General features: G+C 38.8%; 1 protein-coding gene across 4 annotated transcripts in view; it reads right to left on the bottom strand.

Annotated features, from left to right (window-relative positions):
- Positions 1-1,489: 1,489 nt before the first annotated feature.
- Positions 1,490-23,096, bottom strand: part of LOC130919063 (importin-13) — a 49,757-nt gene continuing 28,150 nt past the window's right edge. For 2 of the 4 annotated variants that reach the window (XM_057841460.1, XM_057841461.1), the window contains 9 exons: positions 22,994-23,074; positions 22,773-22,910; positions 22,324-22,420; positions 12,101-12,153; positions 8,990-9,056; positions 7,740-7,798; positions 7,572-7,661; positions 5,995-6,176; positions 1,490-3,154 (listed from right to left, as the gene is read on the bottom strand). In XM_057841460.1, coding sequence (XP_057697443.1) covers positions 3,058-3,154; positions 5,995-6,176; positions 7,572-7,661; positions 7,740-7,798; positions 8,990-9,056; positions 12,101-12,153; positions 22,324-22,420; positions 22,773-22,910; positions 22,994-23,074 — 864 coding nt within the window. In that variant the 3' untranslated portion in view covers positions 1,490-3,057. Of the gene's footprint in view, positions 3,155-5,994; positions 6,177-7,571; positions 7,662-7,739; positions 7,799-8,989; positions 9,057-12,100; positions 12,154-13,514; positions 13,702-22,323; positions 22,421-22,772; positions 22,911-22,993; positions 23,075-23,096 lie in introns of those variants that run through there. The other 2 variants (XR_009063881.1, XM_057841462.1) reach the window with 2 other exon arrangements.

The following is a 23,096-nucleotide window of genomic DNA, read 5'->3' on the forward strand; positions in this document are numbered from 1 at the left end:
ATCTCTAGTATTTAGTAGCACCACCACTGGCTTTATGACACCTTGCAGTCTCTGAGGCATGGACTTGATGAGTATTCTTCATCAATTTGGTGCCAACTCTCTTTGATTGCAGTTGCCAGATCATCCTTGCATGTCGGAGCCTTGCTGTTGACCATTTTTTTCAATTTCCACCACAAGTTTTCAATAGGGTTGAGATCTGGTGTTTTTGCAGGCCATGACATTGACTGGATGAGTCTTTCTCCAAGGAATGCTTTAACATTTTTAGCTCTGTGCCATGATGCATTGTCATCTTGTAAAATGACAAAACATATTTTCAATTGAAGGGATAAGAAAGCTGTCTAAAATTTCAATGTAAACTTGTGCATTTATTGAAGATTTAACCACAGCCATCTCCCCAGTGCCTTTGCCTGACATGCCGCCCCATATCATCGAGGACTGAGGGAATTTTGATGTCTTCTTAAGGCAGTCATCTTTGTAAATCTCACTGGAACAGCACCAAACAAAAGTTCCGGCATCATCACCTGGTCCAAAGCAGATTCTTGACTCTTGACACCATGTCCAATGCAGTTTCTTGACAAGGTGATGCTGAAACTTTGGTTTGGTGCTGTTCCAGTGAGATTTACAAAGACGACTGCCTGAAGAATACTCATCAAGTCCATGCCTCAGAGACTGCAAGCTGTCATAAAAGCCAGAGGTGGTGCTACTAAATAATACAGATGTGTTTTGATTGTTATTTCTCACGATTCCATATTTTTTTCCTCGGAATGGAGTGATTCCATATACATTTCCCTGCACTTGCTCTATAAAGGTAACATTTACTGACCACAACAAAGTTTTTTATTCATTGCTTTTAGTGTTTCTGAATGCTAAAGAGTTGCACTTGTGAAGTAATTCATTATTTTTTCAAGCTTTTATCGGAGTTTGTTCTACATGATAAAATGTCTGAGTGCTCGTCCGAGACTGGTGATTCCATACTTTTTTTTCTAGGAGTTGTAGATATCAGGTCTCAATAATTATACATTGTTTATTATTATTACTGAATACTTTTAGCATATTTTTTTCTGAAGAAATAGATTATACATTAATAAAATGCTAATAAATATGTAATTAAAAACAGACTTTTGTTATGGTTCTCAATGACACTGTTGATAATAGCATTAATAACAACATTTTTAGAAATTCCCCTTTTTTTGATTAGAAAAATTAAAATTTTCAATAGAAAAAAATTGCAGGTGTAACTTTTTAAGTTAAGAAAAGACAATATTTACTGTTCTTTTTTTTTTTGGTTTTGTTAATTTTAAAAAAAAAAGAAAAAAGGCCCAATTCATTTAAATGTGAGGACTGGCTGTGAATTCTCATGGTTCAGTGCCACTAATGGTACCAGACGCCTAGTCCAAATGAATTGGCAATGTCTTCAATGAGTGCGCTAAAAGCCGTAAATATTTGTCTACTATATCTGTCTAGTATTTTAAATATCTTTAAAATTTTCACTTTGAAATAAGGCAAGAAGTGATTGCAGTCTTAGATATATTTAATAAATTAAAGCCAAGGTACAAAAAAGAACAATGTACATTTCAACCTCCCCACAATTCTTAACAAATTGCTTCTTTTAACTTCATCCAGTTTATCTCTGTTCCGGACTCCTTCATTGTCCCGAAAGCTTCCCTGCCCTCCCCGACAAAACACAAATACATGCTACATGTCTGCAGGCACCTCGGAAAAGACAGCAGGATTAGAGTTTGAATGGGAGTAAATACATTTGAATGCTGATGATGGTCCCCTTAGTCAATATTCTCGGTTTCTAATCCCATCGGTTCCTCCGTTGAGGCAACCGCTCCTGATTTTGGAGAGTCTGCTCCATTACTGTCTGGTGAGAAGTGAAGTTTGAAGAAGTGTCATTTGTTTTGGGGGGGGGGGGGGGGGTGAAAGATGAGGTTATGCTCGTGTACTTATAGGTCCAATATAAGTGCTCTGGACAAGTGGCAAAAGATGCAGCTATGAACACACACACTCAAAAGATGTTGCGAAAATGGATACAAATATGCACAATTTTAATTATTGTCAAAACCAGTGCTTAGAGTGGGGGAAACCATTGTAAACAGTATCGCTAAAGTCTGGACACGTCAGCAATTGTTCACCAATGATTAATTACCAGTCAATGAGAGGTTACCATTTACATAGGGACAATTTAGAGCCCCCCCAAGGACCAAATTTATAGCCTGCAAGCCTGTTCTAAAAAAAGTCCAATTTGGCGACCAGATCATTTGAAAATGTTAACAATTATATGAAAGAAATGAAGTGTTGCATATTGATCAAAGATGCCGGAAGACTCACAAATTCCACTTGAACCTAGAATTTAAACAGTGAGGCACTCATTGGTAATTTTTGAAAATGTGGATTATTTGCTTGTGCTAGTGTCCAGACGTTAGGCACACACTATATTACTAAAAGAAATCGTGAATGATTATTCATGATCCTTATTAGGCCCCACTCCTAGACTCTCCTCCCTTTTCCCAGAGTTCCATTATTGTCCTTTATTTTCTAATAAACATAGTCAAACAGTTTGAGCATTTGGCAAAAGCAGGTATCACAGGCTGGGATAACATCCAGAACCCCGCACACTTAAGACATTGACACCACTTTCTCCCTAGTAGCAGCACAACTCCTTCTCTCGATATATTTATATATATATAATATACGTATATATGTCATCCTGAATAAGAACGTCTAGTAGCTACGTTACGATACCATTTTCGTTTCATATAAATCACTAGGAAACCACAGGAAGATGGAGAGAAGGCTGAGCAAGACCGTCCACAAAATGGCAATTCATTTGCCTGTTTTGTGGGATCTTGCTGTGGAAGGAACTCAGAGGGGACACGAGGCAGCATGCTGGGAAGCTGAAGGAGGAAATGGAAAAAAAAAAGAGCCTCCCTAAAAGCCACGAGGGTGTTTGTCCGTGAAATGAGCTTCCATCAAGTCTTGTACCGCCGTCGCGACTTTCTCATCAATTGTGTTGTCTATTCAGGATAAATGTTCCTTTCAAACCTTCTATACTCAGTACTCAGCGGCGTACTCTGTGCCGTGCAGGCCTCGGCACAGCAGCGTGAACTCCTTGACGATTTCCTTCACTCGCCGCTTGTTCACTCGCTCTCTGTGTAGGAATACATAAAGAAATGGGTTAAAGTTCAACTATGAAACTATTTAAACTAGAGTTGTCAAATTTATCGCGTTAACGGGTGGTGGCATTTTTTGGACCGTGCCTTTATTGGCTTAAGTTTTGGCAGCCACTACTAACAGTCATGGTTGCCCAATTTCCCATCATGCATTTGGGCGGAGCAGGAGACATTCTTAACACAGCTAATTGAACACAATGCAGAACATACGGTATAACATTTGCAGCCACCGCTGAAAGTCATGGTTGCCCAACTTCCCATCATGCATTTAGGCGGAACAGTTAAGTCGCTACAGTATCATTTAGTGAAAGCACAACAAAAATAATATTCCTATCTCTCAAAAAAATAATGTTCACAAAAGGAAAAGCGACGTGGCTGAAAACGAAAATATTTAGAGGGGTTTTATTATAAAATTACTATAACTTGTATTCAACTTGTATTTCTTTTAAGAAATACAAGTCTTTCTATCTGTTAATCCCTTTAACAGAAAGAATGTTAATTATGTTAATGCCACCTTGTGGATTTATTGTTATAATAAACAAAAACAGTACTTATGTACAGTGTGTTGAATGTTTATGTCCTTCTTGTGTCTTATCTTTCCATTCCAACAATAATTTACAGAAAAATATGGCATATTTTCGAGATGGTTTTGGATTGCGATTAATTACGATGAATTTTTAAGCTGCGATTAATTCGATTAAAAATTTTAATCGTTTGACAGCCCTAATTTAAACCTTAATTTGAAACAGTAACCTTGACTTAGAACTTGGAATGCGCCAAAATCTGGTTTGAGATCTATAAAGGTTTTCAAAAGTCATTGTATCAGATAAATAATAGTGAGCTTGACCCATTATAAATTTGTTTGTGTTCATTTCATTCATTTTTGTTGTTCGTTTTATTGCTTTACAACTTTTATAGACAACATTTTACCGGCAAAGACTTAATTTTAAATTCATATATTGGAAAGTCAATTACATGCAATGACATTTTCGCCCCCCCTTCCTTAATTTCCACGTATGTGACATATCCTTGCCAATAGGAGTGGAAACCTCTTGGTACCTCACGATACGATACGATTTGCGATACAAAGCTCACGATAACGATGATCTGACGATACAACGATTATCGAAACATTGGTCAGGAAATCAATCTAGGATATTCTACAAATAACTAATAAACAGAAAAACAACCTTCTGCTGTGAATTGGAATTAGTTCATCACTAGTAGACGTCCAATTCATTTAAACCGGGAGCCTCCCACTTCAAACGGATTGAACGTCTATGGCCATCAGTGGCAGCCAATGCCAGGCAATGAGGTAATTTTGGACCATTTAAGGTCATTTAACTGTTGATTTTCAGTTACTTCCTGTTGATTTTGGGGTATTTTATGGGTCACTTCCTGTTGAGTGACTCAAACTCAACAGGAAATGACCTGTAAATGCCCTAAAATAAACAGCAAGTGACCTGTAAATGCCATGAAAATCGGGCAGAACCACTGTGAATGCTCTGGTTTGGAATGAACGAACGTTCTCAGTCTAAATGGATTGGGCGTCGAGCACCGTTAATGCAGCCTTAGAGTTAACAGACACGACCCAGATAGCAGACCGACGTTGAAAAGATGTTGGATCAACATTTCGCTGTTGATCTTATATCGTTGAATCAACGTCACTTTTGCACCCTCAATTAATGTTGTTTCAACGTTAAAATCCTTACAAAACCTAATAACGTCATTTCGATTAGGGCTGTAGCTATCGATTATTTTAGTAGTCGATTAATCGATGAACTAGTTAGTTTGAATAATCGAGTAATCGGATAAGGAACATAAAAAAATAAAACACCTGAGATGAGCCTCAAACGGTATTAAAAAAAAATAAATAAATAAAATAAGGATCAATGTACAACAAAAGAACAATTGGCTAACTTACATAGCAAAAGTCCGCTAGCTTAAATGCTATAAAATACTTTTTTTTTTTTTTTTTTTTTTTTTTTTTTTTTTTTTACAATGCTCTTAACAAATGGTTCAGACACATATTCCCACAAAAATGGGCTAAATAAACCTTAAAACTAAATTATGAATGCTTTAAAGAAAACATTACCTCAAACAAATACATAGCTTATGTTGGTCTTAACCAGGGAGCAGCTGTATTCGGCCTTGTGAATGAGGCAGCCTAGCGGGCCGTGTATCCACCCAAATCAATAAAACGAAATGCAAACACTTTCAAAACAAACCATTACAACACCACTTCATATAAACGAATACTCGAAGCAGCAAAATTCAATTTGAATCTTTTCTCCTATCGAATAGTCGAGTTAATCGATTGATCGTTGCAGCACTTATTTCGATGATTAATAATATTGGAACAACGCTGAATCAATGTTATGTTTTCGACCAAAACGCCCGCTCATCCATAATTCAATGACTTTTCAATCATATTTCCCGGTCAATTATAAATCAACTATTTCCCAACATTAGTTCATCAACTATAAAACAATGTTAACCCAACCATCGCCTGACATACTATAGAACAACATTGTTTCAACGTCACTTGACGTTGAAAATTTTGATGTCATCCATACTGATGATTTTGATGGAAAATCAACGTTTGTTCAATGTCGGTCTGCTATCTGGGTATTATGGTAGAAGATTTTGGTAGCAACTTGTAGGTTACTTTTTATTTTTTTTTTTTTTAGACATTGACACCTTTTTAAAACGACATCTCGATTCTTGGCAGGAGCATATCGATAACCTTTTGGGATACAAAGTATGACGATATATCACCATTTCGATATTTTGTCACACCCCTAATTGCCAAGCTTACCTAAGTATCTGCTGGGAGAAATGGTCTTTCTGCGCCGCTGTTACCCGTGATGACGGGAAGCCCGGCGGCTGCAGCGTCACCTTTAGCCACATGGCGAGCAGCGAGAAGCAGTGCTTGTTCAGGCTGAAAAGCACCTCTGCGAACTGGTCCATCAGGTTCCGAGAGGCCCCGCCGCCGATACCCTAGAAGTACAGTTAAACCTCGATTTAACGGATTGCAATTTAACGGACATAGGGTTCTTGCAGCATTTTAAAAGTCTTAAAAAGCATTAAATTTGACATTTTTAAGAGCTTAGAATTGTATTTTAAGACCAAAACATGTCGCAACAATTTCTGAAGAAGAAATGAACTAATTTTATTTCAGTGTAAACACAGAGGCTTCTGCCACAAACCGTTGTTTTTTTTCTCCTCTCATGTGCGACTCAATGGCCTTGACCTCCATTGTCCGTCACGAAAAAGTCTTCTTGCAGACTTTGTACTGTGCGAGGGAACCTCTGGGTACCTCGCGATACGATAAGTTTTGCGATACGAGGCTCACGATAACGATGATTTCACGATTTAGCGATTAAGACATTTTACCTCATTCACTCCCAGCCATTTTCACCAGAGCAAGGCCCTTCGCTCCCGGCTGTTTTACTGGATTTTTACCGATTTTGCAAGGCCCACAGAAAATTCTGTTCTATTGCTATATAAACATGGAACCCACCAAAAGAAAAATTAGACTCTCTTCTTTCAGCAGAAAAAAAAGGAAGTTCATATCTTTTTCCATTCTTTAGAAATCAGCATTAGAAAATAGCTTAGTTTGAGCAATTTTCCAATTTCTGATGAAAAAAAAAAAACGGAGAAAATGAGCTTTTTGTAAACACATACATTTCTAACATAACTTTGACTTTAACACAGCTATTTTTTGTTTTAGTTATATCCCAAACATCTGAATAATGTTTTCCTTTTGCAAAATAACATAAACAGCCAGACAAATAGAGCTTTTAATAGCAAAGTAACAATTTATTTACAAATAAATGAGAGATGACGCCGTGGTAGCCGCGACAGCGGGTTAAACTTTTCCCTAATCGCCGCCTGTCTCGTAAAGATGGATTTTTTTTTTTTAGTCTTTCTTTTGTGGTGACCACTCCCTCATTCGCATGGGGAACTTGTGTTCCTGGGGGGGAACTGGTTTGGCCGTGCGCGTTTCCGTACGGGACACTGGGGTGGTGCGGGGGACCCGAGCGGCGAGCACGGTGGCGCGGGCTCTGCTCGTTGAGCAGCAAGGACTCAACGCTGCACTGGTTGAATCGGGTTGGGGGTCTTACCAAATGCGCTCCTGCCCTCCAGTGGCCAGTTTTATTGCTTTAAAATGGGTTTTGAGCTTTGTGCATTGTACTATCTTAGATACATGGGAACCTCTCGATACCCATTATCAAAAAAAAAAAAAAAAAAAAAAAAACGCAAAAGATGTATAAATACGTTTTTGAGACACTGAAGCAATTAAAAATAGAACGTATTCATACGTTTTAGGGAGCAAATGAGTTAAGGACCCGCTGTATTTGTACAATCTATAAAACTGGAAGCGTTCCTCACTTCCAGAAGGGCCTGGATCAGCAGCTTGCCGTCCTCCTGCAGCAGCCCAGCCAACGGAGGCACATCTAAACAGCGGGGCAACAATTCCGTCTGGAATAAAAGGAGACCAACTTAAACATATTTCCATCTCAATCATTTTATGTACACACTCGCAAAGTAAGCACTCACAAAAAAGAGACAGGTTGACTTGACTGTCGGAGCCTCGGGAAACTTGAGCGAAAGAAGTCCTGCAGGTAGGAAATAAAAAGTGTAGTGATACCTGTTTGGTCTACTTTATTGTCATGGGTACAATTTAGAGCAGCTTTCAATAAAAACTTCCACCAAGCAGTATAATGTAATATCAAAATGATGTGACCTTTGGGATTTATTGTCAATATATTTAAAAAGGAGAATAATTATTGTGTAAAAATAAACTAAAATTATCAAATCGGAATCTTACGGTAATGACATTGAAAAATAAGCTAGTACATTTTTAAGGAAACAGCTCATAGATATAGATTTTTTTTTTAATATGAATTGGGTTACTCCAAATAAAACTGTGTATATTTTCTAGAGAAATACGTCTTGCCGAAAACAACAAAGACGAAAGTTTTAATACTTTATATTTTCAAGAAAAAAAAACATTTTTTAATAGAAAAAGTTTTCCCCAGATAATATGTATAACCTTCTGAAAATAAACTTTTACATTTGAAATATTATATTTGAAGAAAACATGTTATTATTCAACTAAAATATTATCCAGATAAATAAAACCAAATTAAAGTCATAACCCCATGAGAATAAAGAAAAAAAATATAAAAATGTTATACATTTTATCTAAAAAGGTAAATATCAGGACAAAAAAATCTATGTGTATATATAATATATACACACACATAATAATATAAAAGTTTTTGTATTTTCTAAGGCAAGTCATATTTTAAAATGTTATTCTAATTTTTCATATTTGAAATTGAATGTCAGTGATTCTTTGAGACAAAAACAAAGATTAGTTGTAGTATTACAAGGATAGTCATATTCATAGGACAAAATGGATATTTGACATTACAATGTCTCATTTATCTAAAGGTTTTGTATTTCAAAAATTTAAAGGATAAAATAATACCTATATTTTTCCATAATAAATGATTTTGTGCGATTTTACCCACACAAATCTAGTCAGTGTGTATATGCCTTGATTTATTCTGTTGTATGAATGCAACATATGGGGTTGAAATTATGTACTGCTGGAAAAGTATTCACTTTAGTTGTCACTACTATATTACTTTTTTATGCTAGTAATCATTTAACCAAGGTCAATTATTATTAGCATAAAAATATAAATAATATTAAATTACTGTACCGAATGGGAACCAAAGTGTGATCTTATGAAAACCGAGACACAACCTATACTGCAAAGTGGAAGCCTGCCAACTTACCACAGTGGTACACGGCTTTCACGTCCAGACTGTCAGATAAGTACAAATCGGGCTTCCGTTTGAGGGCCTACGAGGTAGACAAAGGAGTTACGTGGGTTTGTCAAGTCCACGCAGTAAAAACACTTGCTATCCTTCCTACCAGCCTGGTAGTCGGATCTGACAGCAACGTGGGACTGAGAACAGATCTGCCTACCAGGCCACACTGCTAACTTGACTATCAAAAAACTCAAGAGACAGATGCGCAACTCCGCAGGTATAACAAACAAATTGAAAGCAAAAGTCTGAAATAATAATTGGGAACTTATATCAAAACTAAAGGTAATGGTGGTTTATGTCTGAAATTACAAACTACTCTTTTTATGTGTTTTTGGTTGAATTTGCAACAAAAGAGTGCAGGTAATTAACATGTGCAGATAAGGAGGAATTCAACTCATCTCATAATCAACTTATTCAGGATGGAGGAGAGGAGAGAGAGGAAAGGAGGAGAAAGATGAAAGTTCCATCTATCCAGAGATAGAACACACTTGGGGGAGGAATGAAGACGACAACAACAACAAAAATATTGAAAGAAAACAGATAAGCCATCAGCCAATTTGTCTGAAATGATTAATATTAGAGTTGAATATTAATTCTTTTGGGGCTCTGATTGGCTATGGAGTGGAATGACATAAGAAAGACAATGCTCAGAGACTAATCAGTCACCTTGGTGAAACAAATCTATTCTTTAGATAGCCACTGACAGCGAAAGACGCTCAATCCATTTTGACTTGGAGGTCTGGCAGCAATCATTCGCTGCAAGCCCCTCACAGTATTTTCACTCAATACTGTTCTGACGTATTCAACATGGCAGTGACGTTACGCTGTCGATTATCACCTGTTTGGCTGTGACACATCTAACACGACTGCCGACACCAAGGGCGTAGGTTTAGTCTCAACATTGGTAGGGACGCTATTAAAGCATAACCTGCATGTACACTTTTTGCTGGAGACAGGACATTTATGAGACCAAACAGATTTGATACATTTCTCAAAAACAGCTGGTTACTACATAAAATAAAAAAAGGAGAAAGTCATTTTTCAAAATGCTTCCTTCATTTCAAGGAAATGTACAGTGGTTGTGTTTTTGTGTTTTTTTGTTGTTGTATTTTTTTTTGGGGGGGGGGGGGTTAAAAATGTGCATAGGCTGTAAATTTACTTTTTTTTTAAATGAAGTTGAAAATAAATACATTTTGATTAATGAATAAATGCACAAAATGCACAGTTGAATTAAAGTTGACAGTAGAAAACATACAGGAAGACACCTCTAAGCAGTTTTCTACTCGAGTTTCACAAGTTAGCAAGTTCACACAGTTTAATGTTATGCTAACTCGGATGCAGGTCGGACTTTCAGTAGCAAAATTAGTGGCATGTTCCCCACCTCCACAACATTGACATATTTTTACATTACTTACAGCGGCTGCTGCTGCTGGCCGAAAAAAAAAACGTTCTAATATGCCTCCTCTTCAAAGTGGGCGGAGGAGGCGGCATATTGACATGTATTTCTGTCGGGATTGTGTGAAAGTGGGGGTTCTAGCCATCAGCCAATCAAACGTGTGTTGAGGGGGAAAAAAATGGACAGGCACATTCAGCAATTGAAAAGGGGTGAACATAAGTCTGAACATAACAAAATTAAGTCACTTAATAATGGGGGGTGAATTCTATCCTAACAACACATGGGAGACAATCTAAATTACCTTTATAGCTCAATTCATTGTAAAATTCAAATAAGGTCGCTTAAAAGTTGGTGGGGACAATTTGAGCATCGTGAAAAGTTGGTAGTGTCATGTCCCTACCGTCCCTATGCAAACCTGCGCCCTTGGCCGACTATTCTCATTTCTCGCTCAGTGTCAGTGAGTCAGCTGTGCTACACGATAGCTGGAGGAGCTGTAACTCCTGAACTTTTTCCCCCTCATCGAAGAAAACAAAATCTCTGGTATGGGAATACTTCGGCTACAGAAAAGTTACAAACGGCTGCGGCTTAGAGAAAGAGGGCCAACCGACATGTAAAACATGTTTGCGGTGGGTGGCTGCCGAGGAGGCAATACCTCCAATATGATTTCGCATTTATACAAAATTAAATGTCAGTAAACACTGTCATGAACGTTTCCCACTATGTACAAGAGTGAACTCCAGCGTGTTTAGCAGTGGTGGTGTTTTTTTCTCTCTGGCAACTGTTTAAAGAGAATGTGTGTATAATGTAAACATGATACCAGTCATACACATGTGCTTTTTATGGAAAATTATTTTTGTTCTGATGGTAATAATGTTGAACTGTGGCTGTGGTTTTAGGCTCTCCTAAAGGACTGCATTTATTTTAATTTTATTTAGACTATTTTGTTATTTTTTAATTTTATTTGAATTAACATTAAACTTATGTTCCAATTTGCTAATATTTTAATATAAATATGAAAATAAAAATCCTGTTCAATGGAAAAAGTTTTCAAATTATTTTTTTTTTCAAAACCCAGATATCTTAGAGTAACACATTTTAGAGCTGTAATTACAATACCATCATACCGTGAAAACGAGATACTTCAGCTTAAGGTTATCATATAGTCAGAATATCATACCGGCACATGCCTGTTAACACTGGTAGAAATTTCACCAAAGTGCCACATAACGCAAGACTTTAGATGGGACTAAATGCACATATTTAGTGGGTCACCTATCTTACCAGAATGCACGTCAGTCACATTGCTCGAAATGTTTACTTTTCCTTATATTGAAAGTTAGGTCCGTGCTTGTCAATCTGTTTCCGTCACTTACGGTACACACATTCAGGGTGTCAAAATGTTGAAATTTTTATTGAATTATTTTGGGTTTACGAGATTCCCTCCCTAATGTTTATATTCTAATCAACCCACGTGCTGAAGTCAAATTTTAGGTGACTGTTAGAAAGCTGAACGTCTGAGGAGAAAATGTCATTCCAAAGCTTCACCTATGCAACGGGACGTTCTAAGGTTGGTTAAACAAGGCAAGAAGAAGACAGGAAAAGGACAGGAAGAAAGAGAGGAATTAGAAAAGAGGAAGAGAGAAACCCAAAGTGAGTGAAATAAGGAACCAAAAACACACCTGAGCTTGGAGTTGCATAAATGAATCAACAATATCAGGATGATCCCTGGGTCCTAAAATATAATAAAGATGAAACTTAAGAAATCAAAAGAGAATAAGAATAATATACAAACAGCAACGGAACAAATTCAACAGTCATGTGGAACTCAAAAGAGAACTCAAAAGTATTTCATTGAAATAATTCACACGTGAGTAAGGAACAAAGAGGGGGTGGGTTGGGGGGCATTTTTGAAAGAGGGGCATGTGAAGCGTTGGCAGACTCTTGGAGGGAGAAAGAAAATAGGCAGGAGACGGAGACATGGGTCTGTTTGTCGACAACAAAGAAAGAAGTAACCAAGAAACAGAAGAAACCTAATAAAGAAAAGTGGCTTTGGAGTGGGAACCCAGGAGGCACCTCTGCTACTGTGACGTTTTGGAGGAAAGGGCACCCAAACACCTGCTTGCTTACTTGCTTCACCCTGAAACACCAGCCAGGACATGAGCAGCAATATGATGTATCATCTTTAACATTGACAAAAAGTTTTGTTTGGGGAGGGAAAAAACAGGCAGGCTACCAGGATATACAGAATAAACATTGGCCCGGCTTTTACTCGCTGGCGTGACGCCCCCAACTCAACTGAACTTGCTCAGCGCTGAAGAGTTCGGGTGGGGGGGATTAGCCACACTAAGCCACAAGGTTGCTAACCGTCATATGCTATTGTTTAGCGACAACTGGATTCATTACCTTATTACTATTCATCATTCACACAGCTGCTGGAAACAGAAATGTTGTTCAATCCATCTGCAGGCAACCGGGAGATTGATTTTTGATTGATTGATGATTTTACGACACTGCGGGTGTGCGCTGGTCCTCATGGAAACGCAGTGCTGGTCCTCATGGGAAACACAGTCTTCCTTAAAGCGGAAGTTCAGGATTTTTGACATTAGGCTTAACCTTCGAGTTAGCAGGGGTTTAGTTAGTTGGTGGAGTTGATTTCAACAAATTCTGTTTCGTCTGCAAGTTATTTGTGAGTTTCAGGGCTCCGGAGTGGCTAAGCTAGCGCGAGCCAATGGCACCATTATAGCATGCCACTAAAAAAAATGATACAGACATACGAACAGATCCAACATAGTCGAATAATGAATTCAAAACACGGGTCATTGTTTTAAAACACTCATGCGGCCAAAACAATGTCACACCAAACTGCCATAATTTATTCCATTCTGCAGGACTATTTTTTTAGATGCATAATATGACCTCAATAAAGAGGAGTGCTTCGGCCACTCGTTCTCACGCTGCATTCGAGGAAGGTGGGAAGTCGGACTTATCCCGCTCGGAGGGTACTAGTACCTTAACGCATTCTAAGCGAATGTAAAGAGCAAAGATGGCTAATTGCTACAAGTTATTATATATACATATATATTTTTTTTTTTTGCCTTCAAAAGACATTCTGACCTCCAGCAAACCTAACTTCTCATAAGCGATCAAATAGTGGCAGCATACTAATGATATTTTTCCAGATCAGAGGTTGGAAACTCAGACTTACCACGTTCCTCGAATGCAGCATCAGTCTGCTGAGTTAACTGACTGCCGGCAACATGGCAAAATGTGCATTTAGAGGCTGTGGAAACATACAGAAGAAATAGGAAAAGGAAAGTTTCCACAAAGTCCTTTTGAAGAACGAGGAAAAATATAAACTGGTCACTTGCTGCTGGCTACGACATGAAAAATCAGCGGTGAAAAAAACCTGATGTAATATCACTCCGCCCTGCACTTCTGCAGAGCTTCTGGATTACAAATGTTGCTGTTTATGCTGCAATTATTGACATGCAATCGGTAAGTTTTAATAACTTTATCCTGAAAACATAGCCAACACTATCGATTGCATGGGTCATCGATGATTTTCATGTGTGCATATGGTGTTTTTTGTTGGCATGCTAAGATGGGGCCATTGACTTGCAAACGAAACGAAATTTCTTTTTCTTTCTTTTCCTTTCAGGCATGACAAATCCAAACAAACATACAGTACAGCATTCATATGTGTTTACATTTAGTTCAACCCAAAAAGAAAAGGGCAGACGGAAGAAGCCGAAGCTTATTGAATCCCGCCCCCAGTATACTATTGGACGCAGAAATTATCGAATAACAATTTTTGACATTTCAGATTGTGTAGTCATTACAAGTTTTCTTTGTTTTTTTTCCCCCCCTCCCTTTGATTGTTCATTTTCCCAATAGCCCTTGTCGATCGCGGCAATGTGCTCGTTATGTTGATTAAATCCAGTAGATTAGTTCATAATTCAGATGTTATTTCAATCTGTTGATTTGATCCAGAAGATATGGAATAGCTGAGGACCGATGGTAGGCCGTGTCCGCCACCCCCTTTCGTCGATTTAATCCTCGCCGCGGTTTTCATTCCTTGCTGCATTCCGACGAACATTCATCTTCAAGTTGCGCAGCTCCGTAGTAATTTTCATTACCATTCTGGTTGTGGCAGTGTTAGATGCCGCTAGGTCATTCTTCACCTGGAATATGTCATCATCATATGCCTTGTTGAGGCTGGCGTGCACTCCAGCGATAGCGCTGGCTGCAGTAGTGGCCAATTCCACTGACCTCTTTTGGCTTTCCAGCACTTTCATGATGATCCGATGAATCAAGTGGGCTCCAAGCCCCTGCAGAAGAATCGCAGCCAGCAGCACAACGAAAAGATACACATCCTCGATGTCTTCAACTTCGAGTGTGATCAGACACAGTGGCCGCCATTTTCCCCAGCTATCCTCCATAAATCCAGACTTGAAAGTGTTGCCCGGTGCAGGCGCGTTGTCCAGGTTCTAGTCGGATCGTACAGAAGATCTTGTCCAGGGCACTCAGTGCGCTTAGCACTTTATTGAAATCAACTCCACCAACTAACTAAACCCCTGCTAACTCGAATATTAAGCCTAATGTGAAAAATCCTAAACTTCCGCTTTAAAGCAAAACACTACCACTTTTTTTCTACCGGCATCGCTAAAATCAACCAAAACTGAAAAGCTACCAAGTGTTTCTTTAAAGTGTTCCTCCAGACATTTTTTTAAACCCTTAACAATTATTATACATCTGAATAACAACATAAATTAAGCTGGATGCACTGGTTTTAGATCACCGTGGGGGGAAAAAAGGCAATTGGTCTTTCTGGCGTTTTTTTCTCCGTATTACAATTTGATGTACGGTACAGTATGTGATTTTGGAATGCCACATACATTGCCCTGCTAATGACAATGTTTAATATGTGGTTCAGTACAGTAATGTTTTGAGTTTTTTTTAAATGAATCATTTATTGAGCATTTTGCATTTGTTACAAATTATTGTTCACATTACCATTAAAGGCTGAAGGCCTGTCAAGACACCACTCATGTGGACACAAACTTTGAAGTTCTACTTCTCAGTCATTCATGAACTGATCGTTTTGAAACTTGGTTAGCTAGGCAGCATGGGCCAGTATCTCTCGACTTTTGATTTTTTTGTTTTTTTATTGTTTTTGTATCAGGGCTGATTCATTAACTGCAGAAATATAGTTAAGAGTTAGCCAGTTGAAGGCACCCTTCTGGAGATAAGGAATTTGTCAGTAGAGGACAAGTGTGAACAGCACATGGATTTATTGGTGCCTGTGTTGCCTGTAGGTTAAAAGTTAGTAGAGCAAAGCTAGTAGAGGGTAGCCTTTAGTGTTATATAAGTGCTTGTTGTGGATTAAAATTTCTACTGAAAATGATTTCAGTCACATTATTAAGCATTTTCTATTATAATTCTTTTAAAATGTATTTAAGCACATAACATCTACTTAATGTGCTGACAAATGTCAACTTTTTGGGTGGAATAAAATAAATTTCAATGGCACTTTATTAGGTAGTTCTGAGGTAGTATCAAATTCCGCATCACACCGTCTGTAAAATGGGGTTTTGGTTAAAGCGAGGTGGACATATTCAAAATACACTGCCTGACAATGCTTGTGTTTCAGGGCAAAGCATTCAAACCCGGCTCACCAGATGCCCTTTTGCTCCAAAGATGAACCCTCAGTGTGAAATCATTGAATAGTCTAAAGAAAGGTTCATATAACACCACCTCCCTTATGTTGCTGGACACCAACCACGAGACATTTCTTTTCAAACAAAACTACCAATTACAATTACGGTATATCAAAACAAAAATGGACATTTCAGGACATGATTCTGGTCGACAAGCTTTTGAAAGGCCTGATGCTGATGATTCAGAATTGATGTTGCAAACACAAACGTCTGTAGTGAGCGCCCAGCTTTAGCTGTTCCCACACTCCAAACAAGTTTTAGGCTCAACACCTCAAGACACCCTCCTAGCCCTTTAATCAGAAGTGCACGCAAACGCACTCTCTCACACAGAGCTTATTCAGAGGGTCGCCACTCAGCGCTAGTAGTGCCGTAACCTGTTTTTACAGGCAGCCATATGAATAAGCGAAAATGCATCCTGTCTTACTGAAGAAGGGCACCTGCTCGGAAAGCAAAGAGTTTAAGAGGCGGGGGCTAGTGGGTGAGGTAGCCATTACGCAAGCAGTCAGAAGCAAAGAGGCAGAAGAGCTTGGTAAGGGGCGGAAGGAGGCAACATAAAAGGGAAGCAGGAGAGGCAGATGTCAGTGTCCTTTTTTTGTATTGAATGTGTGACCCGAGAGTCAGTTCCCGAAAAATGGATTTTCAAGCTAAACTGTAGTCAATGGACACAACATTAAATACATCACCACTCTACCCATGAGATCGTTTGTATCATAAATTCTGCATTCACCAAGATAAAAGATGCTGAGTTAAAAGGAATATTTGATTTAAGTGGCAACATTTTCAAATCTGTACTTGTAGTGTAGTAGCCAACGATTACAATATTAGTCCAACTATTTGTTGGATTAATGTGGGGGTTTTCCCAGAAAATATAAAATGTAATTATTCACTTAGGAGCCTTTCTTAGCTATGAAATGAGCTCAGAAATGTGGTTTGCTGTTCTATGATTTCAACTTTTCTTAAAAAAAAACCTTTGCTACTATCATCTTTTATATAAAAGTTAAACACACATTTCCAAATAGAAACTTATTATCCCCTATAACATTTTGTCCTCCAAAGAGTAGGACAAAAAATGCCTTAAATTAAAGTATTAGGAAGAGACAGGTCATACATTGCATTTGTATTTACGGCATTTGCTAAACTTTTACTTTGTGTTAAGGTAAACCTGATTAGACTGTGCTTCAGGCTTCAGTCAGTTTTTCGCGAAATTAATGCTTTCTTTCAAAAATTTTGCCAGAGTGCGACTTAAACGTGTTTTGATTGAAGGTTGTTTTTTTTCAAGCCTCATTACTCTCGTTAAGGGTCTTCCTTGAAGATTGCACTGAAGGAAACGGGACACCCAAAATGTGTTGCCCCTTGGAGATGTGATCTTGTGACTGGGTATGTCACCTCCTGTAGCATGTAATTTTAAATAACGCATTTCCATTTTACTCTTGCAGTAAATTTTAATACTGGAACATCTGAAACCCCTCTGCATAAAAATGTAAAAACATTTTTGAGATATTTGAGTGTTTTTAAAAATTCTTGCTGAAAATTTGGTTTTGCAAATTACCAGGGGCAATAGAAACACGGCCAGTATCATGAAAAACAGAATAATTACCTTGGTGAAGGCAGAATTTTTCACTCCAACTCTTGCATTTGATCAATATGCTGTGGACTTGTAACGAGTGTTGTGTCTCCCAGACTTCTTTGATATTTTCACATGGTCATATACAGTGGTATGAAAAAGTATCTGAACCTTTTGGAATTTCTTACATTTCTGCATAAAATCACCATCAAACGTGATCTGATCTTTGTCAAAATCACACAGATGAAAAAACTGTCTGGTTTAACTAAAACCACCTAAACATTTGTAGGTTTTCATATTTTGATTAGGAAAGTATGCAAACAATGACAGAAGGGGGAAAAAATAAGTGAACCATCACATTTAATATTTTGTGCCCCCCACTTGGCAGCAATAACTTAACCAGTCGCTTCCTGTAGCTGCAGATCAGTCTGGCACATCGATCAGGGCTAATCTTGGCCCATTTTTCTTTACATAACTGCTGTAGTTCAGTCTGAGGCCTGGGATGTCTGGCATGAATCGGTGTCTTTAAGTCATGCCACAGCATCTCAATGGGGTTCAAGTCTGGACTTTGACTTGGCGACTCCAGAACGTGTATTTTGTTCTTCTGAAACCATTATACAGTTGATTTACTTCTGTGTTTTGGATCATTGTCTTCTTCCAGCATCCATCTTCTTTTTAGCTTCAACTGTCTGACAGAAGGCCTCAGGTTTTCCAGCAAAACATTTTGATAAACTTTTTAATTCATTCTTCCATTAATCATTGCAAGTTGTCCAGGTCCTGAGGCAACAAAACAGCCCCAAATCATGATGCTACCTCCACCATGCTTCACGGTGGGGATGAGGTGTTGATGTTGGTGAGCTGTTCCATTTTTCCTCCACACATGACGTTATGTGTAATAGGGATGTCCCGATCCAGGTTTTTGCACTTCCGATCAGATACTGATATTGTTTTGCACTTCCGATCCGATACCGATACTGGCCGATACCGATACCGGCCTATCTGAGCATGTATTAAAATTTAAAGTTATTTAGCCTCCTTACTTAGTTGTCAGACTCATGTTGAAAAGGGTTTTAGTACTCTTGATAACAACTAGCCAGCTGAATTAGGTGAGTTTGAATAACACACAAGTGACAAACACAAAACATTCTAAACAACAAACAGAAATGGCATAGTCAGTCAGTAAAACGTGCAAATAATATTGTAAACTGTCAGTGGAAAATCCCACAAACTTCCCAAGCTATTAGATGCTTTTAATGTTTTGTGCATTAGTTACAAAAATTGTATAAAAAGCCTCTCAGGTTTAAATAAACGACTATTTCAGTATCAAGTTAACATTTTAAAACGGTAAATAAAATACTCAAGTCCCCATTCTGTATCAGCAGCTTTAAACTACATTCAATTAATTTAATTTTGCGAATCAACTGTTAAAGTTGTTAAAATTGCTCCCGTTATTCCATAATTTCCCTTCTGTCTACTTTTGACAAGTGAAAGTTTTAAAACTGTTTTGAAGATAGATTCAAGTCAAGATTTTGCCGATTTAGGATTATTTTAGATAAAAAGTTAATTTGGTTCGCTTGGAAGGTTCACTACAACAGCCTACAAGGGAAGTCTCCTGCTTTAAGATGGCGGCTGTTTACTAACGCACGTAGTTTTCAATGCATGTGTTGGCAACGGCGTCGAGTCTGTCATATTGCATCTAGTTCTATATACATATGATCTCTATTAGACAACCATGATGTTTATGCTGCATTCCAGAGAAGTGGGAAGTCGGATTTATCCCACTCGGATGGTACCAGTTCCGACCTCAAAGCGTTCCACGCAAATATAAACAACAATCATGGCTGATCGCGACGAGGTGTTTTTTTATTTTGGCCATCCAAAGACATTTTGACCTCCAGCGAACCTGCCTTCCTATAAGCGATCAAATAGTAGAAGAAAAACGACGGCTGCGTTATAGCCCACACTGTAAACTGCCTTTTTTTTAGTTCCATCCTTTGCTGATCCTCAATATGAAATCCTAGCACAACAAAGATGATGTCAGACTTTTCCGGCCTCCGACTAGGAAAATATCATTGGAACGCCACTCGAACTGGGAGGTCCAAGTCGCGAAGTCGGAGAAAAAATAACTACTCCGACTTCCAAGTTGTTTCAATCTGACGTCACTGGACAAAATGGCGCTCATGAAAACATATTGAATGATAACACAATAATGAAGTAAATCAAGTTTATTTGAGACGCCATGTATTTATTCTCATACAGTGAATTATCTTTGTTGTGCTATGTTTTTATATTGACGATCAGCAAAGGATGTAACTAAAAAAAAGGCAGTTTACAGTGTGGGCAATAACGCAGCCATTGTTTTTGTGGCATATGTTGCACTCTGCCTCTTCGTCTTTGTCGTCCTTTAAGGTGAAATGATCCCACACAGCTGACATTTTTACCGATAAAGTCTCGGTAAATTGGGAGACGGTAATGTAGTGTGTTGAAGGAGTGCCGTAAAATGCAGACCGGATTTTAGGGAAACCGAAGCAAAAACTGGAATGGATTATGTATATCGGTGCGCTGGAAAACCCGGACCGCATAAAAAAAAAAAAAAAACTGGATCGGAAGTCTGGATCGGAATTTTTCCGTGTCGGCCGATCCGATACCGATGCACATTTTTTTGCCCATATCGGCGTCCGATCCGATCCAAATATCGGATCGGGACATCTCTAATATGGACCGCTTGGATGTGTGTGGAAGCGATCGCTATATTTATTTAGTTTTTTGAATCCCGCGCCATGAAAATGAGTGACTTCCGGCTTCGGTCTTGCATTGAGGAGGAGGGCGCTGTGACGTGTACGGGAGAAGGACTCCTGTTCACTACAGTATACAGCCTACTGTTGTGTATGAAGACTAAGGATTCAGCTGATTTTGCGGATTAATACGTTTATTTTTCGCATCACACCAGCAGAAAACTCTTGCTTTATGAGGGAGAGGCGTGTGCACCTTTTTGGAGTTTCAAAAGGTTCCCATTCACCGTGGATGTTGGCCAAGCCCTACTACTGTGGGACCATTGGACTTAAGAGGAAGTGAGTAAACATCTTGTTTTGTATTATGTCAAATATTAATACAGCGATTACAAAGTAAACACTACAAACTTTCTTTAAATAAAGGACTACTTACGTTCGATCATTGATAGGCTTGTAAAAAGCTCTCCTCGTGCACATTAGCTGCACGTTAGCTGCACGACAGCTGCAGCTGCCCTCCTCCGGGGACCGTACTGTAAATTGCTCTCCGCCGGGCGGTTTGCCGATCCACAAGGACAATCGACAACCCAGTCGCATGTCAAATAATCCGGGCGAGTTACAGTGGGGAGAACAAGTATTTGATACACTGCCAATGGGAAAACCCATTGGCAGTGTATCATATACTTGTTCTCCCCACTGTATGTGTGATTTTCCGCTTCGAAGGCTTTGAAACATCACTCGGTTCGGGTTAGCATGTCGGCTAGCTGTCACGCCTCTTGGTTTGTTTACTTTCTCCGAAGCGGGGGAAGGGAAATGACAAATGTCCGATTTAGGTGTCATAAAATATCGTTCGGGAGGTGCGACAGTAAAGGTGAAGTCGACAGTTTTGACCATTATGGAGTAATTTTGCCATGTCGTCCTGAATAAGTGCATTTTTATTATTTCATATTCCATTTAGCACAAGACTGTTATTTGTCATGACCATGCCATTTATTTAGCAATTGGGGAAAATACTTGGATAAAAAGAATATCCTGTAAAAAGATTGAAGTAAAGAGACAGAAACAATGAAATTTTGCAGCTCTCTTCGTCGCGTTTTCCTCGTTGTGAATAGTTCCCCCTTGACGGGCTGACTGGTCCTTCTCAAGCCATTTATTTAGCTATTGGGGAAAATACTTGGATAAAAAGAATATCCTGTAAAAATATTGGAGTAGAGAGACTGAAACAATGACATTTTGCGGCTCTCTTCGTCGCGTTTTCCTCGTTCTGAATAATTCCCCCTCAATGGGCTGAATAGTATAACCGATGAGCCCAGTCTCCCGCTGACGTCATCCACCTGCTGGGGACGCGCGAGCCCTATAACGGTAGACGTGGCTAACCGGCAGATTAAAAGACTAATTTCTCGTCATCTGCGCTTTGCTAAATTGTTGTATATAGTCGAAAATATGATTCTAATTCACATAATAATACTATTTAAGAGTTTTTTCTCCTGTCATATGCTCTTTAAGTCTCCTTAGGCAGAGGGTTCACTTACTTATTTCCCCCCTAATGTCATTGTTTGCATGCTATCCTCATTAAAAAAAGAAAACCTAAGAATGTTTGGGTGGTTTTAGTTAAAGCAGACACTGTTTTTTCATCTTTGTGGTTTTGACAAAGATCAGATCACATTTGATAATGATTTTATGCAGAAATGTGAGACATTCCAAAAGGTCCAGGTATTTTTTCATACCACTGTATAATATTTAGGTAAACATTTGAATAGTTGTGCTGGGAATGTTTGAAAATTTAGCTAAATCAATTTCTTTCAACTGTTACTTTGCAGTGTGTAAACTGAAAGGCAGCACATTTGAAGATCTCCTGATGAGATGCAGTTCACAGTATTACCAATCCATACCTTGCTGGAAGATGGACAGCGTTACAGAGGTAACGAGCTCAAACAGAGCCTTGATGGGCGGGAAGTGCTCCGTTTGGCTTGCAAAGATGTGGACCAGCTGAAACGGACGCAAACAAGGACAACACAATCAGACAACCAAGATCAGAGAGATCCTGAAAGACATGTAGTCGCAGTCATTTGGTTATTTTTAGGAACGACCACACGTGTTAGACTCCTTGGCAGAGTTGCCCTGGCAACCCATGTTCTGCCTCAAGTTCTTGTCTTTTCTCTTCATGACAAAGAATTGGAAATCATTCAAAGGGAAGGGATAAAAATATCACAGATAACTTTAGATGAAATGTGTCCTAACAAAAGAAAATTTCTAAAAAATCACCAGTTTTAAATTGAAAAAAAAAAAAGTCACATTTTACAGGTGTAACGTATTGGAACCTTCAGTGTCTTCCGCGTACCTGTCGTGTAAGGTCGAGGGCCGAGGCTTGAGGGATGGTGCTGTACATCTGTCCTAGCATCTGGCTCAGCTGCGACACCATAGGGGCGAAGTCGTGCAGCAGGGTCTTCACAGACTTCTCGAAAATGGCGCAAACCGCCTAAGGAGCACACGTGAAATCCATTTCATAAAGTGTGGAACAATCATACCAAACTCCAGAGGGAGGGGAAAAATGTGACAAACCTCCACCACTTGTGAATCGTTCAGCCACTTGCTGAGTACGTTCTGTATGAGGGCAAACACTTGCTGCAAAACCACCACCACCTGGGGGGGCACCATAAACAGT

Source organism: Corythoichthys intestinalis, chromosome 7 (assembly GCF_030265065.1).
Source record: "Corythoichthys intestinalis isolate RoL2023-P3 chromosome 7, ASM3026506v1, whole genome shotgun sequence".
Lineage (NCBI taxonomy): Eukaryota > Metazoa > Chordata > Actinopteri > Syngnathiformes > Syngnathidae > Corythoichthys > Corythoichthys intestinalis.